The sequence below is a fragment of the Loxodonta africana genome, chromosome 12 (genome assembly GCF_030014295.1).
Source record: "Loxodonta africana isolate mLoxAfr1 chromosome 12, mLoxAfr1.hap2, whole genome shotgun sequence".
Classification (NCBI taxonomy): Eukaryota; Metazoa; Chordata; class Mammalia; order Proboscidea; family Elephantidae; genus Loxodonta; species Loxodonta africana.
The window spans coordinates 75,439,889-75,461,126 of NC_087353.1; the positions used below are offsets into that span (position 1 = coordinate 75,439,889).

The following is a 21,238-nucleotide window of genomic DNA, read 5'->3' on the forward strand; positions in this document are numbered from 1 at the left end:
TCCATCCAGTTGCCTCCAGGTTGATTCTGACTCATGGTGACCCTGTGTAGTGTCACAGTTTAACTGTGCTCCATAGGGTTTTCAATGGGTGAATTTTTTTAGAAGTAGATCACCAGGACTTTTTTTCCAAGGTACCTCTGGGTGGACTCAAACCTCCAACTTCTTGGTTAGCAGCTGAGCATGTTAACAGTTTGCACTATCCAGGGACTTCATAGAACACTGGGAATTAAGATGTGACAAAAACAAAAACAAAACAAGAACCAGTCAAGTGCGGCTTCATTTTTTGAGCTCCATTGTAGGACACAGGTTGTAGCCCTTGTCAGAAAGCATTACAATTACTTCTCCAGTGCTGCTGCATCCCAAAAGACTATGTACTCCTTAGGAAGAACCCATGTTCATCTCTGTGTCCTCCAAGCTCTAGGTGACACAGTGCCTGGCACACAGTAGGTGCTCAAGAAATGTTAACTCAGTTAATAGCAACAACAACTGTAAGAGTTGAATCAGCTGTTGCCACAGTAACACTGTATAACAACTCCAAAAGTCTTATGTGGTACCATGAACATTTATTTCTCACTCACACGTGTGTGGGTTTGGGTTGGAGTTTGGCTGAACTAGGATGGGCTTGGCTGGGCTTGGCTCCAGGTCATGGGTTCTGTTGAAGTCTGGTCTCACTCTCCTTGGACCAGTACATAACAGATATGGTGGGCTCCCTGGTGCATTTTCTTCTCATGGCATAAGCTGGAAGTACTCAAATGGGCAAACAGAAACATGCAATATCTCGATAAGCCTTGGCTCAGAACTGATCACGCTGTCACTTCTGCCCATGTTTTATTATTAAAAGCAGGTCACATGACCAAGCCCAAAATCAATGGTGGTGGCCAAGGTTGGAAGGGGGTGCAATCTCTGCTGAATAGTAATTAATCTACCACAGTAGTTAATATTTAAAAAGCTTACTACATTACAGAATTGTTTTAAGCATTTTACTTGTATTAGCTGATTCGGTGTCCTCAACAATCCTATGTGGAGGTCCTATCATTACCCATATGTTACAGACTAAAGCTACTGAAGTTCAGAGAGGTTAAGTAACATGCTGAGGGCACACGGCTAGTAAGTAACGGAGTTGGGATTCAATCCCAGGCAAGAAGCTCCAGAAACTCCTGCAATGTAATTTTATGCATTGTCCCCATAAAAACGTGCTCCGTTTCCTCTACTGAGAACTGTTTAATATTTACCATGGGTTGATTAAAATACATTGGAATGTGACACTGTTGTGTAGATACTGAGAGTGGACTCTGTCCCTATGCCATATTTCATAATCTTTCCTAAGAAAATTATGCCATATTTCAAATTTACACATCATCATAAAATGTTACAGCTGGAAGGGAATTTTGTAATCGTCTAGACAACTAATTTTCACATACTGAGTTGTAACCCATTCATGGGTTGTGAAATTAATTATTAAAAATGAAATGGAATAGAATAAGAATATATTAGAGCATTTTTATGTAGCAAAACAAAGTATTGTTTTGTGAAACTCTTTTTTCCCTGGTTATGTAACTGTGAATGTGTTCTGGATCTCAGTGTTAACAATTATCTTTGACCATGGCTTGTAGTGAGATGAAAACCATTTATCTGGGCTGTTTATGTTTAACAGCACTTTTAGGGTGTTTGTGTCCTGTTTTCCACCCAAGTTCTTAATCATTTTTCTCTCAGAACCTCAGGACAGGGCCTCAGTCTTACCAACCATTATGTGCTCAGTGATAATGAATGTGGTGAGATTCATTGGCAATGTCTCTTGCCTCTTCATTTCAGTGAACCCTGCTTATGAAGATGAAAGTAGCCCCAGGCATGCTTACGGAAGCCCACCATTATCTGGACATGATTGGCACACGTCACCCCAAGGTAAGGCTGAAATGGACAATGACCAAAAAATTAACCCTGGAGTAGGAATGTGTTCCAGGCAACCCAGCCATGGCCATTTCTTCTTGACCTCTGGTGTATTAACTGATGCAATACTTGCTTAATTTATCAAAATGGGGTTTACTTTCAGACATGCAGTTTTTTCTGAATACAGTGTCATAGGAATCCTCTGGTTGCAAGTGACAGAAACTCAACTCAACTCAAATGCACATAAACCCATGGCTCATGTGGTGGGAAGGAAACAGGAAACTTACAGAACTGAAAGTAGAATTACCCTTCAGCACTTAGTAGAGTGTCCGGCACATAGTAGGTGCTCCCGAGATATTTGTTAATTTGTTGAATGAATTAGAACCAGGACCTCATAGTCTGAAGCCCTGGGCTTGGTGCCACAAGAACTCGTGTTCTCCACCCATCCCTCATTTCTCCTTGACTCAGCTTCTCTTTAAGCTTGCCTTCATTCATCTCTATCACACTTACAGGCCAGGGAGCAGCACTAATAGCAGGCCCAGATACACACACTCCCAACTTAGCAACCTCATTAGAAAGCCTGTCTTTCTCCCTGGGTCTGTCAGTCAGTGCTGGGGAAGGACTATATATTTGTGGCACACGCTCACGTGGCACAAGTTGGAAGTGCTCAAAGTGGCAAGAAGAAACACACAATGCAATATCTCTAAAAACCATCCTTTGGCTAATGTGTGGGTTGGTAAGGAGGAAGGTGCATTGATCAAAATGTTTCTGAATAATCATAAAATTATTACGACGGTGAAGCATAGGAGCAATTGGAATGAGGAAAGACAGAAAGCAATGAAATCAGTTAGGAAGCTCTGTAAGGGTCCCTTGTGTGTAGTGAGGGAGGTCAGATCCAAAAGCAGGGACTTAGAATTAAAAGTGAAGCAACCTAAGGGGAAGGAGGCCTGGCGGCACAACGGTTAAGTGCTTGGGGGCTGACTGAAAGGTTGGCAGTTCGAACCCACCCAGTGGGTCCGTGGGAGAAAGACCTGGCGATCTGCTCCTGTAAAGATTACAGACTAGAAAACCCTATGGGGCAGTTCTACTCTGTCACATGGGGCCGCTATGAGTCGAAAATCAACTTGACGGCACCTAGCAATAACGTAAGGGGTGCTGGGTTTCTGTTTGGGGTGATGAAAATTTTTTGGAAAGAGATACTGATGATGGTTGCACAACATGGTGAATGTTGTTAATATCACCAAATTGTATGCTTAAAAGTGGAGAAAATGGCAAATTACGTTGTTATACATATTTTACCACAATAATTTTTTTTTTAAAGGAAACAACACCAGAGAGAGTCTAGGAATACTGAAACCAAAAGGCAAATCTGTGAGCCCCAAGGAATAAATGGATGGGGTCATCTATATAATCGAGAGACCTCATGACTTAAAACTATCTCCCCATCTTCCGGCCTCATAGCCTACATGATAACCCTTAGCCTCATCCTTCAAGAGCCTTCTCAAGGAGGGGTGTGTCTTGAGGACAGGCATTGCTACTTGGGAGGGAAAATCATGGGGCTATAAAAGATCACATTCTGCATTTGGTTCTCACTGCAGCAGATGACTTTAATTACTGGGGAAAGGAAATGTCTTTAAACTTTGCAAGACTGCTCTGTCTAGCCAGAATGATGTTTGGGTAAAGAGAGAAGTGAAGAAAGATCCAAAGGTGAGCCTGGCTTTCGTCACCACTTTGCCTTGGGTTGGTCCCGATTCTCTTGGCAGATACAATTAATTGATGGGCACCCTCATGATAAAGTGTCTGCTAATAGATTATGCTGTGCACCTAGGAAACACCTGGCACATAGTAAAAAGGCACATAGTAGGCACTTGTAAATATTCATTCATTTATGAGTGACTCAATGAATGAATTATATACAGCTGCTAACCAAAGGGTCAGCAGTTCGAATCCGCCAGGCACTCCTTGGAAACTCTATGGGGCAGTTCTAGTCTGTCATATAGGGTTGCTATGAGTCGGAATCGACTCGATGGCACTGGGTTTGGGTTTTTATCTTGTTATAGAAGGGGGCTGGGGTGAAGTGGTTTTAGATCTCTCACTTTGGATTCAGACAGACTTGGGTTTGATACCCAGTTCTACTACTTGCTGGCTTTGTGACCTTAGGCAAATTACCTGCTTGATCCTCAGTGTGATGGTTAATGTTATGTGTCAACTTGGCTGGGCCATGATTCTCAGTGTTTGGCAGTTATGTAATGATGTAGTTACCCTTCATTTTGTGATCTGATGTAAGAGAGTTTCCTTGGGGGTGTTGCCTGCATCCAATATATATATGGATACTCTGGAAAACTCTTGCTCTGGATCCTGCCTCTGGTTCATCATCATCTGACCTTCGTTTCTTGGGACTTGAGCCAGCGGCCTGCCGTTTTACCTGTCGATCTTGGATTCATGAGCTTCTGCAGCCCATGAGCCAGTGGCCTGCCTTCTGACCTGCTTATCTTGGGTTTGTCAACTTCTGCAGCCATGTGAGTCAGGAGAAGCCTCCTGCCTGATGCGTGATGCCTGATGCCTGGCCTGCAGACTTTGGACTTGCCAGCCTCTACAACTGCATAAGCTGTTTCCTTCAGATAAATCTCTCTATATATTTATATACATGTGCTTCACTGGCTTTGCTTCTCTAGAGAGCCCAACCTAAGACACTCAGTTTTCTTAGGTATAAAATGGGGTCGATCTTGGTACCTACTTCACAGAGTTATTGTGACAAATGTGATACTCTATTTAAAAGTGTTTGTCCCACAGTAATGGCAGGTATTTTTATTGTTATTCTTGTTGGTGGGGAGAAGGGATAGTTGAGTTCCAGTCTAACCCTGCCAGTTAACGAGGCTGTGATGGGGGAGGAAGGTCAATTCACCTCTCTGAGCCTCAATTTCTCCAACTATCAAATAAACAACTTGGCCTAGGTAATTTCTAAATGAGGTCTATTGGATAGGAATTGTGTTCAGGTGCAGGATACAGATATGAAACAGTGGTTTATATAATAAAGGAATTAATTTTTCTCATGTAACAAGAAGCCTGGAGAGGAAACTCAAAGTTTGTTCAGCATCTCTAACCATAATGCCCTCAAGGCCTGATGCTCCTTCTAGTTTTTTCTCCACAGGTGAATGTTTGTCCTCATGTTACCAAAATGATTCCTTCCAGGCAAGAAGGAGGAGGTATGGTGAAAGGCAAAAGGTGAGGCCAGGCAACAAAGTCCCCTTTTAAAGAGCATTCTTGGAAGCTGCATGTCTCGTTGGCCAAAACTGGGTCACAGGTGCATCCCTAGCCATGAAGGAAGCTGGGAGAATTTTAACTAAGCACGGTCCCTCCACCGGAAATAGGACTTTCTGCTGGTATGATGGAAAGAGAGAATGGATAGTGGTAGGCAGTACCTACCACCCAAGGAGGTCCCTACTACTAACCTAAAGGATTGGTGGTTCAAACCCACCCAGCAGCACCACAGGAGAAAGGCCTGGCAATCTGCTTCCATAAAAATTACAGTCAAGAAAACTATATGGACCAGTTCTACTCTAGAACACATGGGGTTACCATGAGTTGGAATCAATTCGATTGCAATGGTTTGTTTGTTTTTAACCACTCAAGGTGGTACAAATCTAAGTGGAATGAACAAATCAGTCTTAGAAGAAATATAACCAGAATGCTCCTTATAAGCAAGGATGGGGAGTCTTCGACTTGCTTACTTTGGACATGTTATTAGGAAAGACCAATTGCTGGAAAGGGACATCGTGTTTGGTAAAACAGGGGGTCAATAAAAATGAGAGAAACTCTCAGTGAGATGGTCTGACACAAAAGCCACAAGAATAGACTAAAACATACCAATGATCTTGAAGACACACAGGACCAGGTAGCCTTTCATTCTTTTATACATAAGGTCACCGTGAGTTGGAGCCAATTCGATGGCAACTAACAACAACCACCACCACTCAAGGCAGTCAGGAGATAATTTTATCACTCTAAACCCATCTAGATTTACATAGGTATATGAAATTATAAATGTAAAATATAAATTCTAGGCCAGAGGTAACAGGTTAAAAATCATGCCCTTTGATTATGAGTCATGTAGAAGAAGCTCTGCCTTCTGTTTCTAGAATCCTATTGTCATTAACGAAGGATTCTGTTTCCAATGTCTTACCTGGTTACCAAGACAGAACTCTGCAGGAAAACACACCCCCTTCAGTGGAGACCTCTCTGTTGATGTGTGGAGTTATGTTGTGATTTCTGTGGGGTTGGCTCTGATGATTTCACCTTGGCATTTTAGAAAATGTGACTGATGTATCCCTTTGTGATTGTCCATCAATTTTCCTGAAAATTCCTGACCATGCCAGTGTGACTACTGTATGAAGTCTTTGGAATAAAGCTTGGAGGCAGCAAGAGATGTCGTCTGATGACCAAGGGAATGACATCATCGTAGAGGTTGAGAATGTTCCATCTGGGGTTCAAAGCCACCCATCCCCAAATGAGATTTTTCAAGATAAAGTGCTAGTAAACTCAAGCTGCAGCAGGGTCGCATCAATTTCTGACATCGATGTAATAGACTCTCAGATTTTCAGCAAATGGAATTACAAAAGGGGCAAGCAGCTGTCACAGTTTTCAACGTCTCTGAATGAATCCATTTCTCAGACCCTTCACATCCCAGGACATACCGGCCTCAACACTCCTTGTACTTCACTTGAAAGCATTCAAGGTAGTAAAACTGGGGAGGAGGAGTTAGGAAGGAAACAAAGTCGTCTTCCAAGTTGTCCACAGGGTTTTTAGTTTAAGACATCGAGTAGGTTGAAAATTTGGTAGCTTAAGTGAAGATTTGAGGGACGAAGGAAGGGGCCACTTGGAAGCATCCCCTAACATCTCACCTTTATCAAACTCATTTCATGTGCCTGGTGCTCTAGTGAGTGCCTCCTTTTTGTTATCCGTTGAATTTAATTTTAATTCCCACCATGCACCTCTGAGGCAGGTACTCTTGTTATTCCCATTTGCTTGATCAGGAAACTGAGACTCAGAGATGCTAAGTAACCTGCATTATGTCACACAGATAGTAGCTGGTAGATTCAGGACTCAAAAGCAGGTCTGTCTGATTGCCAAGTCTGAGTCCTCAACTACTGACTCTCCTGCTTTGGTTCAATGTCTCCTCACCCTGGTTTTAGGCAACATAGGATGCCTCTCATTGCTGTGTCCATGGTGAAACTAGGTGGTAGCCAAGGCTTCCTTGCCACTTTGCTCCTGAAGTCAAAAACTGACACTATTTCTGTTTCACCCCATGTTGTTGTTGTTAGATGTCTGTCAAGTAGTGTAAACGGTTAAGCACTTCACTACTAGCCGAAAGGTTGGCGATTTGAACCCACCCAGAGATGCCTCAGAAGACAGGCCTGGCAATCTGTTTCCGAAAGGTCACAGCCTTGAAAGCCTTATTGTGCAATTCTACTCTCCACGCTTGGGGCTGGCATGTGTCACCCTGTAATACCCAGGCATAAAGTCCAGCCACTTCCTATAGTTTCAGGAAGAAAAGAATCCATTGGCACCAAAGCATTTTGTGGGTTTATTTTTCTAAAGACCGGGGAGTCACCTCCCAGGCTTCTGTCTCCGGGCGTATCCGTGTTTTCCTTCTTCCCGCCTTTCTTCTTCGTCTTCCCTCTCAGTCTACTTATTGCTCCTCATTCCCTCTAAGGACGGACACAAATTTCTTGTCTTTAGCAGAGTGATTTGATGGCCGTCCTTTGGGCATTCCCCCTCCACCTCAACTATGGACAGGGTGCTTTCCCGTGAGCTCTGGTTCGAGATGTGACAGGGAAGAGCCAGTCGGCTCCCTCTGTCTGTGCTTGCCATCTTCGGCACGTCATCTGGGCCCCAGCCAGCCTCTGCTGGCTTCCCTCATGTGTCAAGGTGGTGACAGCAGTTCCAGGTGTCACATACAGACACAACAATATGGAGTGGAAGAAGGATTTGTCTTTTCCTTATTACAGTATCAGTAATTTTTATGTGAGGAAAGGAACTTTTTCCAAGAAACTTCTCAAAAGACCACCCCTCACAGCACATTGGCCAAAATTGTGTCACATGACCGTGTCTAACCCTGTCATTGGCCAGGGAACAGAACCATCGGGATTGGCTTAGAGTCATTGCGCCCCGCCCCCTGTGCCAGGAGATGGGCCCACCCCCCACAGAAGTACACTTGCTCCTAAACAAAATGGGGCTTCCATTCTTGAGTTGGAATCTGCTTGATGGCAACGGGTTTTTTATTAGCAAGGAGGGGATGAGCTTGGGGTGGGCGATCAAAGCGTCTGCAGTGCTGACTTAAAATGTGAAAATGAACAGGGAAGGGCAGGGGAATATGTTCGGAAAAGCACATGACGGCCATCAAGGGCGTAAAGAAGGCCCTTGGGCCTGGAGTGCAGGGGGCAAAAGAGAGATCCGGGAGATATATTAAAACGAAAGAGGAGAGGTAGACTTGTTCACTTTGCTAAATGTTTTTCGTCAGGGGAAACCGAAAAAAAGTAAATAAATTAAAAAATCCGAATTGGAGTTAAGTACAAACATTATCATTCGCTTTGGCTTTGGGGTTTAACAAAGATGCAGGTCTTTTGTTTGTATTCCTGATCTTTGGAATCCCAGACTTCATATCATCTTCTTTCTTTGTGCTCTCTTAAAAACACATGCCATATTTTAAAATGTTATTATTTTGTTAAGGAAGAAAAAAAAATTTAACTCCATTTATTTTGTTTTCTTCCACAGGACAAAAGCTAATCACATCTTTGATACCCCTGACCCCAAGAGACAGAAATAAAGCCATCAGGAACCTGCCGAGGACCATGGAAGAGAAAAGGAAAATTAGGTATGGACCAGAGGCTTTCCTTCTTTCCCAGATTTCAGGAGAACCTCCATTTTCTACTTTTGTTGTATCTCAAAAAGGTACATCAATGTGGGAGAAGGGACAAATATTTCTTAAGAGAAGAATTCCAACTAACACGTGTCAGTACTCCCCACACCGTGGCCTTGAGTGTGGGCTGCGCTTAGTGGATGCTTGCCAAGAGTAGGATGTGGAAGGGAGGGTGGGGAGAGGTAAACTTTACAGAGGAGAAGCCTGGCTAACACTACCTCAGCCAGGCAATCGAGGTTAACATCGCTAGAGATAAAGAATGTGATGAGAAGGGCGCTACCTCTCTATAGAACTCTCTCTTAAAACCCATAACCCCCGCCTTGTTGTTGTTGGCTGCTGTGGAGTTGGCCCCCAACTCATGGTGACCCCATGCATGACGCACTACCCGGTCCTGCGCCATCCCGGTGATGGGTTGTGGATCTGAGCATTGTCATCCATAGGGTTTCATTGACTGATTTTTGGAAGTAAATTCCCAGACCTTTCTTCTTAGTCTTACTCTGGAAGCTCCACTGAAACATCATAAAGGTTTAAGACCATCATGCAAAACCTTACCTCAGCACCACTGCCATTGGGGGACAGATAATTCTCTGTTGTGAGGGGCTGTTGAGCAGCTTCCCTGGCCTCTACCCATGAGATGCCCGTAGCGTTCCCAAAGTTGTGATAACCAAAAATGTTTCCAGACATTGCCAAATGTCCCCTAGGGGGCAAATTTATCCCCATTGAGAATCACTGACTTATAGGATCTGCACTTCTCCCCCATCCCCCTACCCCAAGGTTATCCACCTTCCTCCCTCTTGCTCATTGCATTCTAGTTACCCTGGCCTCCCTGCTGTTTGCCTGCATAGAACATTACCTTATCCATACAGCTAATCCTTCACCTCCTTCAAGATTGTAACAGAGTTCCTGAATAGTGCAAATGGTTAAGAGCTGGGCTATTAACCAACCTTAAAGGTTGGTGGTTTGGATTCACCCAGAGGCATGTCAGAAGAAAAGCCCTGGTGATCTGCTTCCAAATGGTCACAGCCGCTGAAAACTCTATGGAGCACAATTCTACTCTGAAAACACTAGGTGATGACATGGAGATGAATTGGAACCAACTGGATGGCAACTTTCTTCTTTAAGATTGTCCCCACCCCGCATTTCCAATCTCCTTACCCTGCTCTAGTTTGTCTTCTTCTTTCCCACAGTACAAATCACCTTCTAATATGCTGTATACTTTAATCCACTTATTATTATATCTAGAGGTAATCTCTGACTTACGACGGGGTTTCCTTCCTACGACTTCGTCCTAAGTCTGTTCTGACGTTAGTTGAATACTTTTTTCTTTTTAGTTTTCCTTATTATTACCTTTTATTACCAGGTTTTATTATCAGGGTGGGAAACATTACATATAAACTTACAGATATATTTTAATATATATCTAAAAAAATACACAAATCGTAAAAATATACTCTGACAAAGAGGAGTTGAACAATGTTGGCATTTTGTCAGTTGCAGTAATAACTCCACTTGCAAAAGGCTTTGGATCATCTGGATTAGCTCGGGGAATGGGGATAGCATCTCTAGTCAGAAAATTCGTGAGAGTTGTCTGTATGGTCCTTCTCTTTTTTTCTTTGTATATGTTTTGTTGTAACATCTCCCTGCTTCTCGAATCTTCCTAAACGAACATAGACTTCATTGTAGACCAGGCCATAGCCTGCTATATGGCAGTGTTTCGAACAGTAAATCATAACATTGAACTTCTGTGAGTGAACATCTGAAAATGACAACTTCAACAAATTACATGCTGCAGTATTGTATGTAGTACATGTTACTAACGATGAGATGTACCAAAAAAAAAAAAAAGGACGATCGTAAGCGTGGTTCATTGTAACTTGAATACATCGTAAGTTGGGTACTACCTGTATTGTTCATTGCATATTGTCTTTCTCTTCTGACTAGGATATCAGCTCCACGAGGCAGGAAAACCAGTCTTTCTTGCCCACTGCCTGGGACTGTGCCTGGCACTTCTGTCATAGGCACTTAGTAATTATTTTTTTATTTTAATTTTTGTGTCTAGTTTGGACCAATGAAACATAAGGGGAAGTTTGCTGATAGGCTCCCAGGCAAGTTTTTTCCTGAGAGAGGGGGAACTGGGAGAGAGGGAGAGAGACACACAGAAAGAGAAAATCAAGGAGAGACAGAGACACAGAGAGAAAGAGACAAAGACAGACCAGAGAGAGAGAGAGGAGGAGAAAGAGAAGGACATAGAGAGTTGGTGAGAAATGAGGAGAAAGAACCAGAGGCACAGGAAGAGAAAGCCAGTGAGATGGAGGGAGAGACAGCCAAAGACACACACAGGGAGGAAGACACAAAAACTGATGAGAAAGTGAGAGAGAGGTGGGAAGAGAGCCCTGCTCCCTTCCTTTAAAAAAAAAAAAAAAATTTATTGTGTTTTCAGTGAAGGTTTACATGGCAGGTTAGGTTCCCATTCCACAATTCACAAGTTGTACAGTGACATTGGTTACATTCTTGACAATTGTGAACATTCTCATTATTTCCATTCTGGTTGTTCTGTTTCCATTAATCTAGTTTCCCTGCCCCCTTACATTCTCGTCTTTGTTTTAAAGTACTTGTTGACCATTTGGTCTCATATAGGTGATTTTTTAAAGGAACACAGTACTTACAGATGATATTTTTTGAGCCAACTTGTTATTTAGCTGGAAGATGACCTCAGGGACCAGATTCAGCTCAAACTAGCAATAGTCTATTGTAGAGCAATAGTCCTTTAGCCTCAGCCAGTCTGATAGGTCTGTTTTTTTTTTGAAATTTGAGGTTCTGTTCCACATTTTTCTCCCATTGTGTCAGGGTCTATCTGTTGTGGCCCTGATTAGAATGGTCAGTAGTGGTAGCTGGCCACCATCTATTTCTTCTGATCTCACTTTCCTCTTCTGTTCCCCACAGGAAAATGGTTGACAAAGAGAAAAGTAAACAGTCTCGCCATGTCCTTAAGCTCAATTGCTGCTCTCAGTGTCTGAACTCCATTTCACTGGTAAGTCAGCCTTTACTGTAGTTGGGAAGCTGGGCAGTGCAAGGGGGTAAAAGCAGGGAGGCAGGAGAGTGGGGATAAAAGGAGACCAAAGGGGACACTAATTAGGGAAGAGGAACAAAAATCCAGGGCTATTTCACTGCCCAGAGCCGTAGAAATTGAGTCAGTACAAGTGTGGGGAAAGGAGGTTGGTATGGGCAAGGTCTAAGAGGTTGCTGAGTTAGCTGGGCAACTTAGCTAGGGTGAGCTTCACCTTCTTCAACAGCAATCCTGGAAAGATAATAGTAACACTCACCTTAGAGGGTGGCCGTGAAGGTTAAAAGAGATGACATATGTTAACTTGCTTAACATGGTGCCCGAGAAATGGTGGCCGTTCTTGCTGTTATGGTACCTGTTCAGGGGGTATTTGTTGAGTGACTATAAAGCCACCTGCTTTGTGTCCTAACTCCAGGCTTACCGGAGGTTCAGGAACAGCCTATCAGAACTACTCAACTCCATCAGCCTGTGGCAGAAGACACTCAAGGTCATTGGAGGCAAATTTGGAACCAGTGTTCTCTCCTATTTCAACTTTCTGAAATGGCTTTTGAAGTTCAACATTTTCTCGTTCATTGTCAACTTCAGCTTCATCATAATCCCTCAGCTTACCGTGGCTGAAAAGAATACTCTCAGCTTCACTGGATTGGAATTTTTAACTGGGGGGGTAGGTTCTCCATTTCCTTTGTGCACAAACATCCAACCTGCATTCAGCACCCTACAAACCAAGGGACATACCTGGCTGCTCACCCCATCCAGATCATCTTATTGTCTGGGGGCTGACAGATGGGGAAAGTGAGTATTTTAAAAGCAAATTTTTCCCCCCAAAGTTACATATATACAACATAGTAGAATTTCTATCTTCAGGGGTAACTACCATTAAGAGGTTGACATTTTATTGTCTATACTTTGTTACACACATGTGGACTCATTTGCAAGTGTATATGTATATATATATATCCTTTTTTTTTACAAAGCTAAATTATTTGTTATATACTGTGTACAATTTTTTTTTTTTAACAACGTATGGCGGACATTATCCCATGTCAGTGTTCATGGATATACTTTTTCTTTCTTTTTTATTTTTATGTCTAAATACAGTGCTTCTTTTGAAAAAATTCTCCCATATAGAAAGGAACAAACTAAAAGGTGAAAGTTCATTTTACTCTTCATCCCTTGTCCAACTGCCCAGTTCAGGGTGTATCCCTATAGACTGTTTACCTTTCTATACAAACATAAACCCGTTGCCGTTGAGTTGATTCCGACTCATAGCCATCCTGTAGGACAGAGTAGAACTGCCCCATAGGGTTTCCAAGGAGCGCCTGGTAGATTCGAACTGCAGACGTTTTGGTTAGCAGCCGTAGCACTTAACCACTAGGCCACCAGGGTTTCCATATAAACATAAATGTATAAATAAATAGATAATAATTCTTTTAGATAAAAAAAGAAGATAGGGTCATACTTGTTTTTGCAACTTTTTGTTTGTTTCACTATATATCTTGAACAGCTATATAAATTCACATTCTTTGTTTTAACAGCAGCCATAATTTATTGGTCCGACTCCCTACGGAAGCATACCTTGTGGAGCTTATATTCTTGAAGGGGTTGCTGCCATTGAGTTTCTGTAGAACAGGGATTGGCAAACTACCGCTCACGGGCCAAGTTTAGCCTGCCACCTGTTTTTGTACCGCTTGTAAACAAGGAAGGGTTTTTACATTTTTAAGTGGTTAAAAAAAAAAAAGAATAATGTCTTATGAAACATGGAAATTATAAGACATTAAAATATTGGTGCCCATAAATAAAGTTTTATTGGAACACAGCCAGACCCATTCATTTACATCTTGTCTATGCTGCTCTCCTGCTACAGAGGCACAGCTTAGCAGTTGCTACAGTGACCAAATGGCTTGGAAAGCAAAAAAGTCTTTACTTCCTGGCCCTTGACAGAAAATGTTTGCTGACCCCTGCTGTAGAATGTAGTGAGATTTTTCATTTATCTTTTTTTTTTTTTCTCTTTCATTAAAAAAATTTCCTTGGGATAGATGCCTTAAAATGGAAATACTGTATCAATTTCTCCTTCATTTTTTGTCATGACTGTGTTATGTACAGGAAACATGATGAAAAATGTCAAACATACAGGAAAGTAAAGAGTAGTATAATAAACACGGATACTATATAGACTTAAAATTGTTAACATTTTGCCATATTTGTTTTATCTTATTATTTTTGGAAGCATTTGAAAGTAAATTACAGACATCAGAACATTTTATTCCTAAATTCTTCAACATACATCTCTAAAAAATAAGAACACATTTCTACAGTCATCATGCTATTATCACGGAAACCCTGGTGGTGTAGTGGTTAAGTGCTATGACTACTAACCAAAGGGTCAGCAGTTCAAATCTGCCAGGCGCTCCTTGGAAACTCTATGGGGCAGTTCTACTCTGTCTTATAGGGTCACTATGAGTCAGAATCAACTCGACGGCAGTGGGTTTGGTTTTTTTGGTTAATGCTATTATCACCTACAACAGAATAAAATAGATAATTCCCCCTACAACAGAATAAAATAAATAATTCCCTAACATGGTCTAAAATCCAGACCATGTTCAAATTTTCCCAGTTGTCACCAAAATGTCTTTAATACCTTGCTTGTTCAGACCAGGATCCAATCAAAGACCATTTGTGGCATTTGGTTGTTTTTTCTCGTCTCTTATTAATAGAGAACAATCCTTCCAGCCCCACTTGCCTTTTTTCTTGACACTGACTTGTAGAAACCGGGCCAGATATCCTTTAGATTCCAATGTCTTAGCTGCTGGAATTGTCTGTTTCCTTGTCCAAGACCAAAAACCAAACCCACTGCTGTTGAGTTGATTCCGACTCTTAGTGACCCTATAGGACAGGTGCTCCTTCCCTGGCAAATGAAATGGACTAAACTGATGGGCCCATGCTTCTGGCAGAGAAGAGGTTAACTCTGCAGATCATACTCATTCATCTTTGTCTCAAGAGGTCCACCTGACCTAGGGTTTATTGTCCTTTTCAGGGTTATTTTCGGGACACGGTGATGTACTATGGCTTTTACACCAATTCAACAATCCGGCATGAGAGCATTAGGGCATCCTACAACATGCAGCTGGCCTACATCTTCACAATCGGAGCCTGCTTGGTCATCTGCTTTTTCAGTTTGCTGTATAGGTATGGAGGGTTGGCATTCCCAGAGCCCAAGGCTCTTTTTTGATTTAAGCCAGATTCAGAAGACTTGAAAATTGCCCAGAAAACAGCTTCACTGCAATTTCGACTTTCATATTGCTGTCTGATCCTTTTTTGTTCTGCAACATATAATATGAGTTCAGGTAGAGGAAGAGAGGTTTTTGTGTACTTTTAAGGAAATTGGTCAGTCTGCAAATAAGGATGCATTGATCCAAGTAGTTATATGGACAAAAGGACATGGATGGACAATTGTGAAAGAGAAGGTTGTGTCCGGTGCTGTAGAGCCTGTTCCAACTCATAGTGATCCCATGTACAGCAGAGCCAAACACTGTTCGGTCCTGCGCCATCCTCAAATTTGTTGCTATGTTTGAGCCCACTGTTGCAGCCACTGTGTCAGTCCATCCCATTGAGGGTCTTCCTCTCTTTTGCTGACCTTCTGCTTTACAAAGCATGATGTCTTTCTCCAGGGACTGATCCCTCCTGATAACATGTCCAAAGTCTGTGAGATGAAGTCTCACCATACACGCTTCCAGGGAGCACTCCGGCTGTACTTCTTCCATTACAGATTTGCGCATTCTTCTGGCAGCCCATGGTATACTCAGTATTCAAAGACATCAATTCTCCTTCCATTTTCCTTATTCACTGGCCAGCTTTCACAGGCATATGAGGCAACTGAAAACACCGTAGATTGGATCAGGCACACCTTAGACCTCAAAGTGACATACTTGCTTTGTAACACTTTAAAAAGGTCTTTTAGAGCATATTTGCCCAATGCAGTAAACGGTTTGATTTCCTGACTTCTACTTCCATGGGTGTTGGTTGTGGATCCAAGTAAAATGAAATCCTTGACAGCTTCAGTCTTTTCTCCGTTTATCATGATGTGGCTTATTGGTCCAGTTGTGAGGATTTTTGTTTTCTTTATGTTGAGGCATAATCAATACTGAAGGCTGTGGTTTTTGATCCTTATCAGTAAGTACTTCAAGTGCTCTTTGCTTTCCAAAAGCAAGGTTGTGTCATTTGCATACCACGCAGGTTGTTAGTGAGTCTTCCTCCAGTCCTGATGCCCCGTTTCTCTTCATGTGGTCAAGTTTCTCAGATTCTTTGCTCGGCATACAGGTTGACCTCATTAACTTCACTGATAATATCTTCAAAGAAAGACCTGTGTCCCCAAACAAGGTCACATTCATGGGTACAGGGATTAGGACTTTAACATATCTCTTTGGGGGACACAATTCAGTCCATAACAGTGTAGTTATTCGTTGGCTTTCATAATAATTCTCTGAGGTGTGTACTGTTATTATCCCCGTTATAACCAGCTACCACTTGCTGTTGCGTCGACTCCAACTCATGGTGATCCCGTGTGTGTCAAAGTAGAAGTGTCCTCCGTAGAATTTTCAATGGCTGATTTTTGGGAAGTAGACTGCCAGGCCTCTCTTCTGAGGCACCTCTGCATGGACTCAAACCTCCTTCCGGTTGGAAGCTGAGCATTTTAACTATTTGTACCACCTAGGGACCCCCTACCCCCATTATACAGATGTGGAAACTGAGGCTCACAATATCACAGAGATCCCCCAGCTGGCAAAGCTAGGATTGCAAGCCAGGCCAGCTCATTGTTGTGCTTGATATCATGAGGAGGAGCTCGAGAGTAACTCTTTGATGTTGCATTTCACCTTGAATGATAGGGCTTTGCTTTACTTTGATGAAGTTATGCTCCCAGCGCCTGTTGTAATAACCCATGGATATTTGGTTTCTGCTTTCCCTAGCATGGCCAAGTATTTCCGCAACAACTTCATTAACCCCCACATTTACTCCCGTGGGATTGCTAAACTTGTCTTTTGCTGGGATTCCACTGTCACTCATGAAAAAGCCGTGAAGCTGAAACAGAAGAACCTCAGTACTGAGATAAGGGTAAGGCAGACCCACTCAACCCACCCTCCCACGGCTGGCCTACTCCCTCCTCCAGTAGGTCCTGAGCTTTTTAAAGAATGATAATGAATTATTTTTTGATGCCTGTAAGTTTTGCAAAAAGTTAAAAATATTTATAATATGCAGTGCTGGTGATGATGCAGGGAAATGGGCATTTTCATATGGCATTGGTGGCTTTGTAATCAGTATGACCTTATTAGAGGGCATTATAGCAGTTGGTATCAAAATTTTGAATGTGCATACTTCTTGACCCCTTGATTTTATCCTAGAGCAGTGATTTTCAACTGGGGGCAATTTTACCTCCCCAGGGGACATTTGGCAATGTTTGTAGACTTCTTTGGTTGTCACAATTGGGAAGGGTGCTACTGGCATCTAGAAAGTAGAGGCCAGGGGTGCTGCTAAACATAATCCTAAAATGCACAGGGCACCCCCTTTGCTTCCAAAGAATTATCTGAACCAAAATGTTAGTAGTTCTGAGATTGAGAAACTCTGGTCTATAGAAGAAAACAAATCATGACAAAGAAAGAACAAGAAGCATTTCTAAAGAAAGGGACTTTGTTAACTTTTTCCTTGGTGAAGATACCCACCCTGTTCTTCAACAAAGAGCTTCATGATCTCAACATACCTTCCCTGAGAACATGGCCCCAATATATTAGTTCCACCTGTCCCCATAAGGTGGAAAGAGTGTTTGATGTGGTGATGGGGGCCCTTGGCCCCATTTGAGATTTTCCCCAATATCTCCCATAATCCACGTCCATTATCAGCTTTTCCCCTCACTCTTGCCTGTGGATCTGAAGTGGTTTGGTGTCTCTGGGCGTGGCGAGTGTTCACCTTGAGATCTTGGCTAACAGTGGAGAGGGGTCTCTTGGTCAACTTCACTTCCTTGTGTTTGTAGGAGAACCTGTCAGAAATCCGACAGGAGAATGTCAAGTTGACGCTAAATCAGTGGCTGGCCCGCTTGTCTGCCCATGCAGCAGCCTGGGTTGTCTCTACTGGTGTGGCTGTCGCCTGCTGTGTAGCTGTTTACTACCTGGCTGAGGACAACTCAGAGGTAACTCCAGAGAAGCTGGAGCACCAAGGTCCGGAGCAAAGAGAGCTAGGTGAAGGGGTGGGATGCTACAGGGGGAGAGTGGTGCAGAGGCTGCTACTCACATGGGGTCCATGGCCAGCAGCATTGGTGCCACCTGGAAACTTGTTAAAAAATGCAGAATCTTGAGTCCTGCCCATAGACTCAGAATTGGCATTGTAAGAAGATCGCCAGGGGATGTGTGTGTACATGCTACAGTCAGAAGCTCTGGGCAAGGGGGCAGAGTGGAAACTTTGGCAGAAGACCTGGGATCAAGTTTTGGTTTCTTCCTCTGTTATTATATCCCTAAGGCCTTACTCAGAGCCCTGGCAGCGCAGTGGTTAAGAGCTCTGCTGCTAACCAAAAGGCCGGCAGTTCAAATCCATCAGCTGCTCCTTGGAAATCCTATGGGGCAGTCCTACTCTGTTCTATAGGGTCACTATGAGTCAGAATCAACTTGACAGCAATGGGTTTGGTTTTTTTTTTTTTTTTTTTGACATGCAGATAGGCAGTTTCAGTGCTGTGTGTGATAAGTGTACAGGGGAAGCCTGCAGGGTCAGGAGTACCCAACTCAGCCTAGGGAGGGTGGTGGTAGTGAGAGAAGGCTTCCTGGAGGAGGTGACTTCCATGCTGAGGTCTAGAGGAGGAGGAGTTTGCCAGATGCAGGGAAGTAATTGGAGAATGAACTGCATGTTTCCCATCTAGAGATGAGGAAAAGCATGGAGTGTTCAGTGAACTACAGACAACTTAGTGTTGCTGTTATGGGATACAGGTGGTTGTGGGATGCTGAGGTTAGAAAAGTGGGCAGGAGTCAGATCATAAAAGATCTAGCAGTCATGCCATGGAGGACAGATTTTACTTTGAGGTTAGTAGGAAGTCAGTAGGAGTCCCTGGGTGGTACAAACAGTTAAGCACCTGGCTACTAAAAGGTTGGAGATTCAAATCCACCCAGAGGCACCTCAGAAGAAAGGCCTGGCGATCTAATTCCAAAAGATCACAGCTAGTGGAAACCCTGGTGGCACAGTGGTTAAGTGCTACCGCTGCTGACCAAGCAGTCAGCAGTTCGAATCCGCAGGTGCTCCTTGGAAACTCTATGGGGCAGTTCTGCCCTGTCCTATAGGGTTGCTATGAGTTGGAATCGACTTGACAGCAGTGGGTTTGGTTTTTGGGTTTTATTGAAAACCCTACAGAGGATAGTTCTACTCTGGCACACCCGGGGTCACCATGATTTGGAATTAACTCAGTGGCATCTAGTTTGGTCTTTTGGTATGAAGCCATTAAAGAAAGTGACATAATCAGACTGGCCTGCACCACAGTTCTAGAAGCAGGCAAACTGGATCCAATTAGCTCTATTTTGCAGAGGAAAACAAGCTGAAGCCTAGAGAAAAAAACAGTACTTTGCCCAGGCCACTTAGCTACTTAATCTCAGAGCCTAAGTCATTAAACACACGCACGCGCACACACACACACACACACACACACACACACACACACACGCAGAGTAACAGCCCTTCATCCATAAAGAGAAATGAAGTCCTGCTGCGTGCCACAACATGGAAAACCTTGATTGAAAATATCACGCTGAACGAAATAAGTCAGTAGCAAAATGACAAACTGTATGCTCTCACTTATGTGAAACAAATATGTAGAAATTAAAGATTATTAGTAGAGGAAGAAACCAGAACTTGATCCCAGGTCTTCAGTCAAAGTTTCTACTTTCCCCACTTGCCCAGAGCTTCTGACTGCAGTGTGCGTGCTGCACCACCAGGGCTCCATCTACATGTCTGTTTCTTCAAAAGTCTGTATCCCAGCACCTGGCCCAGTACCTGATACATAGTAGGTAGTCAACCAATGAGTGGATGAAGAATGAGAAGCTAGCCAGAAAATGGCTGAGGGATTATACAAACCTAGAGGCTTGCCATTAACCATATTAAGATCTACCCTGGAAGAGAGGTCGAGTCACTGTCCTCAGGGGCTTGGCATTGCCTGTCTTAGAAGTACGACAAGGCAGCTGTAAGTAGGAATAAAGAAATTTCTGAGTTCTTCACACTGAAGGTTTCCTCCATGCCCACCTGAAGTGAAGGGGGCCGGCTAAGGAGGAGTGGAGGTAGAAGTGGGATAAACCAAACCAACACCAAACCCTCTGGCTGTCAAGTAGATTATGACTCATAGCAACTGTTTTTGTTATCTGGTGCTGCTAATAACAGAAATACCCCAAGTGGATGGCTTTAACAAACAAAAGTTTATTCTCTCACAGTCTAGGAGGCTAGAAGTCCAAATTCAAGCCGCCAGCTCCAAGGGGAAGGCTTTCTCTCTCTGTCCGCTCTGGGGGAAGGTGCTTGTCATCAATCTTCCCTGGTTGAGGAGCTTCTCAGCACAGGGACCCCAGGTCCAAAGGACATGTTCTGCTCCTGGCACTGCTTTCTGGGTGGTGTGAGGGCCTCTTGTCTCTCTGCTTACTTCTCTCTTTTATATCTCAAAAGAGATTGATTTAAAACACAACCTAATCTTATAGATTGAGTCCTGCCTCATTAACAGAGCTGACTCTAATCCTCTTCATTAGCATCCTAAAGGTAGGATTTACAACACACAGGGAAATCACGTTAGATAGCAGAGTGGTGGACAATCACACAATACTGGAAATCATGGCCTAGTCAAGTTGACAGATGTTTTTGGGGGACACAATTCAATCTATGACAGTGGCCCTATAGGACAGAGTAGAACTCCCCCATAGGGTTTCCAAGGCTGTACTTTTTACAGAAGCAGATTGCTACATCTTTCTCCCTCAGAGCTGCTGGTGGGTTTCAGACCTTTTGGTTAGCAGCCGAGTGCTTAACCACTGTGCCACCAAGGCTCCTGAGAAGTGGAATAGTTTTCCTTTTTTAAGCATCTACTCTGTGCCAGGCAAGGCCAACCTTTCGCACAACACCAGGGGTGGCCATTCAACTCCGCGTCTACAATTTAATGTAAATGGTGCTTCCAGTTGTACTGTTTGGCAGCCCTGGGGCCAGACCCTTGCCTTGGGTGATCTCATTTCATTCTTGCACAGTTCCTGTAGGTTATGTGATAATCTCCCCATTATGCAGATGGGAAAAGGAGACTCAGAGAAACTAAGCATCTAGCTCTAGGCTTTGCAGCTTTTAAGTGTGTGTGTGTAGGGGGAAGGGCAGTATTT

At 43.2% G+C, this 21,238-nt stretch overlaps 1 protein-coding gene across 4 annotated transcripts in view; it reads left to right on the top strand.

Annotated features, from left to right (window-relative positions):
- TMC5 (transmembrane channel like 5) overlaps window positions 1-21,238 on the top strand; it is a 54,734-nt gene that overhangs the window by 8,380 nt on the left and 25,116 nt on the right. For 2 of the 4 annotated variants that reach the window (XM_064295648.1, XM_064295650.1), the window contains exons 4-10: window positions 1,813-1,902; window positions 8,662-8,761; window positions 11,750-11,837; window positions 12,286-12,534; window positions 14,905-15,056; window positions 16,835-16,979; window positions 17,893-18,048. In XM_064295648.1, the coding sequence (XP_064151718.1) occupies window positions 1,813-1,902; window positions 8,662-8,761; window positions 11,750-11,837; window positions 12,286-12,534; window positions 14,905-15,056; window positions 16,835-16,979; window positions 17,893-18,048 (980 nt within the window). Of the gene's footprint in view, window positions 1-1,812; window positions 1,903-6,312; window positions 6,623-8,661; window positions 8,762-11,749; window positions 11,838-12,285; window positions 12,535-14,904; window positions 15,057-16,834; window positions 16,980-17,892; window positions 18,049-21,238 lie in introns of those variants that run through there. The other 2 variants (XM_064295651.1, XM_064295649.1) reach the window with 2 other exon arrangements.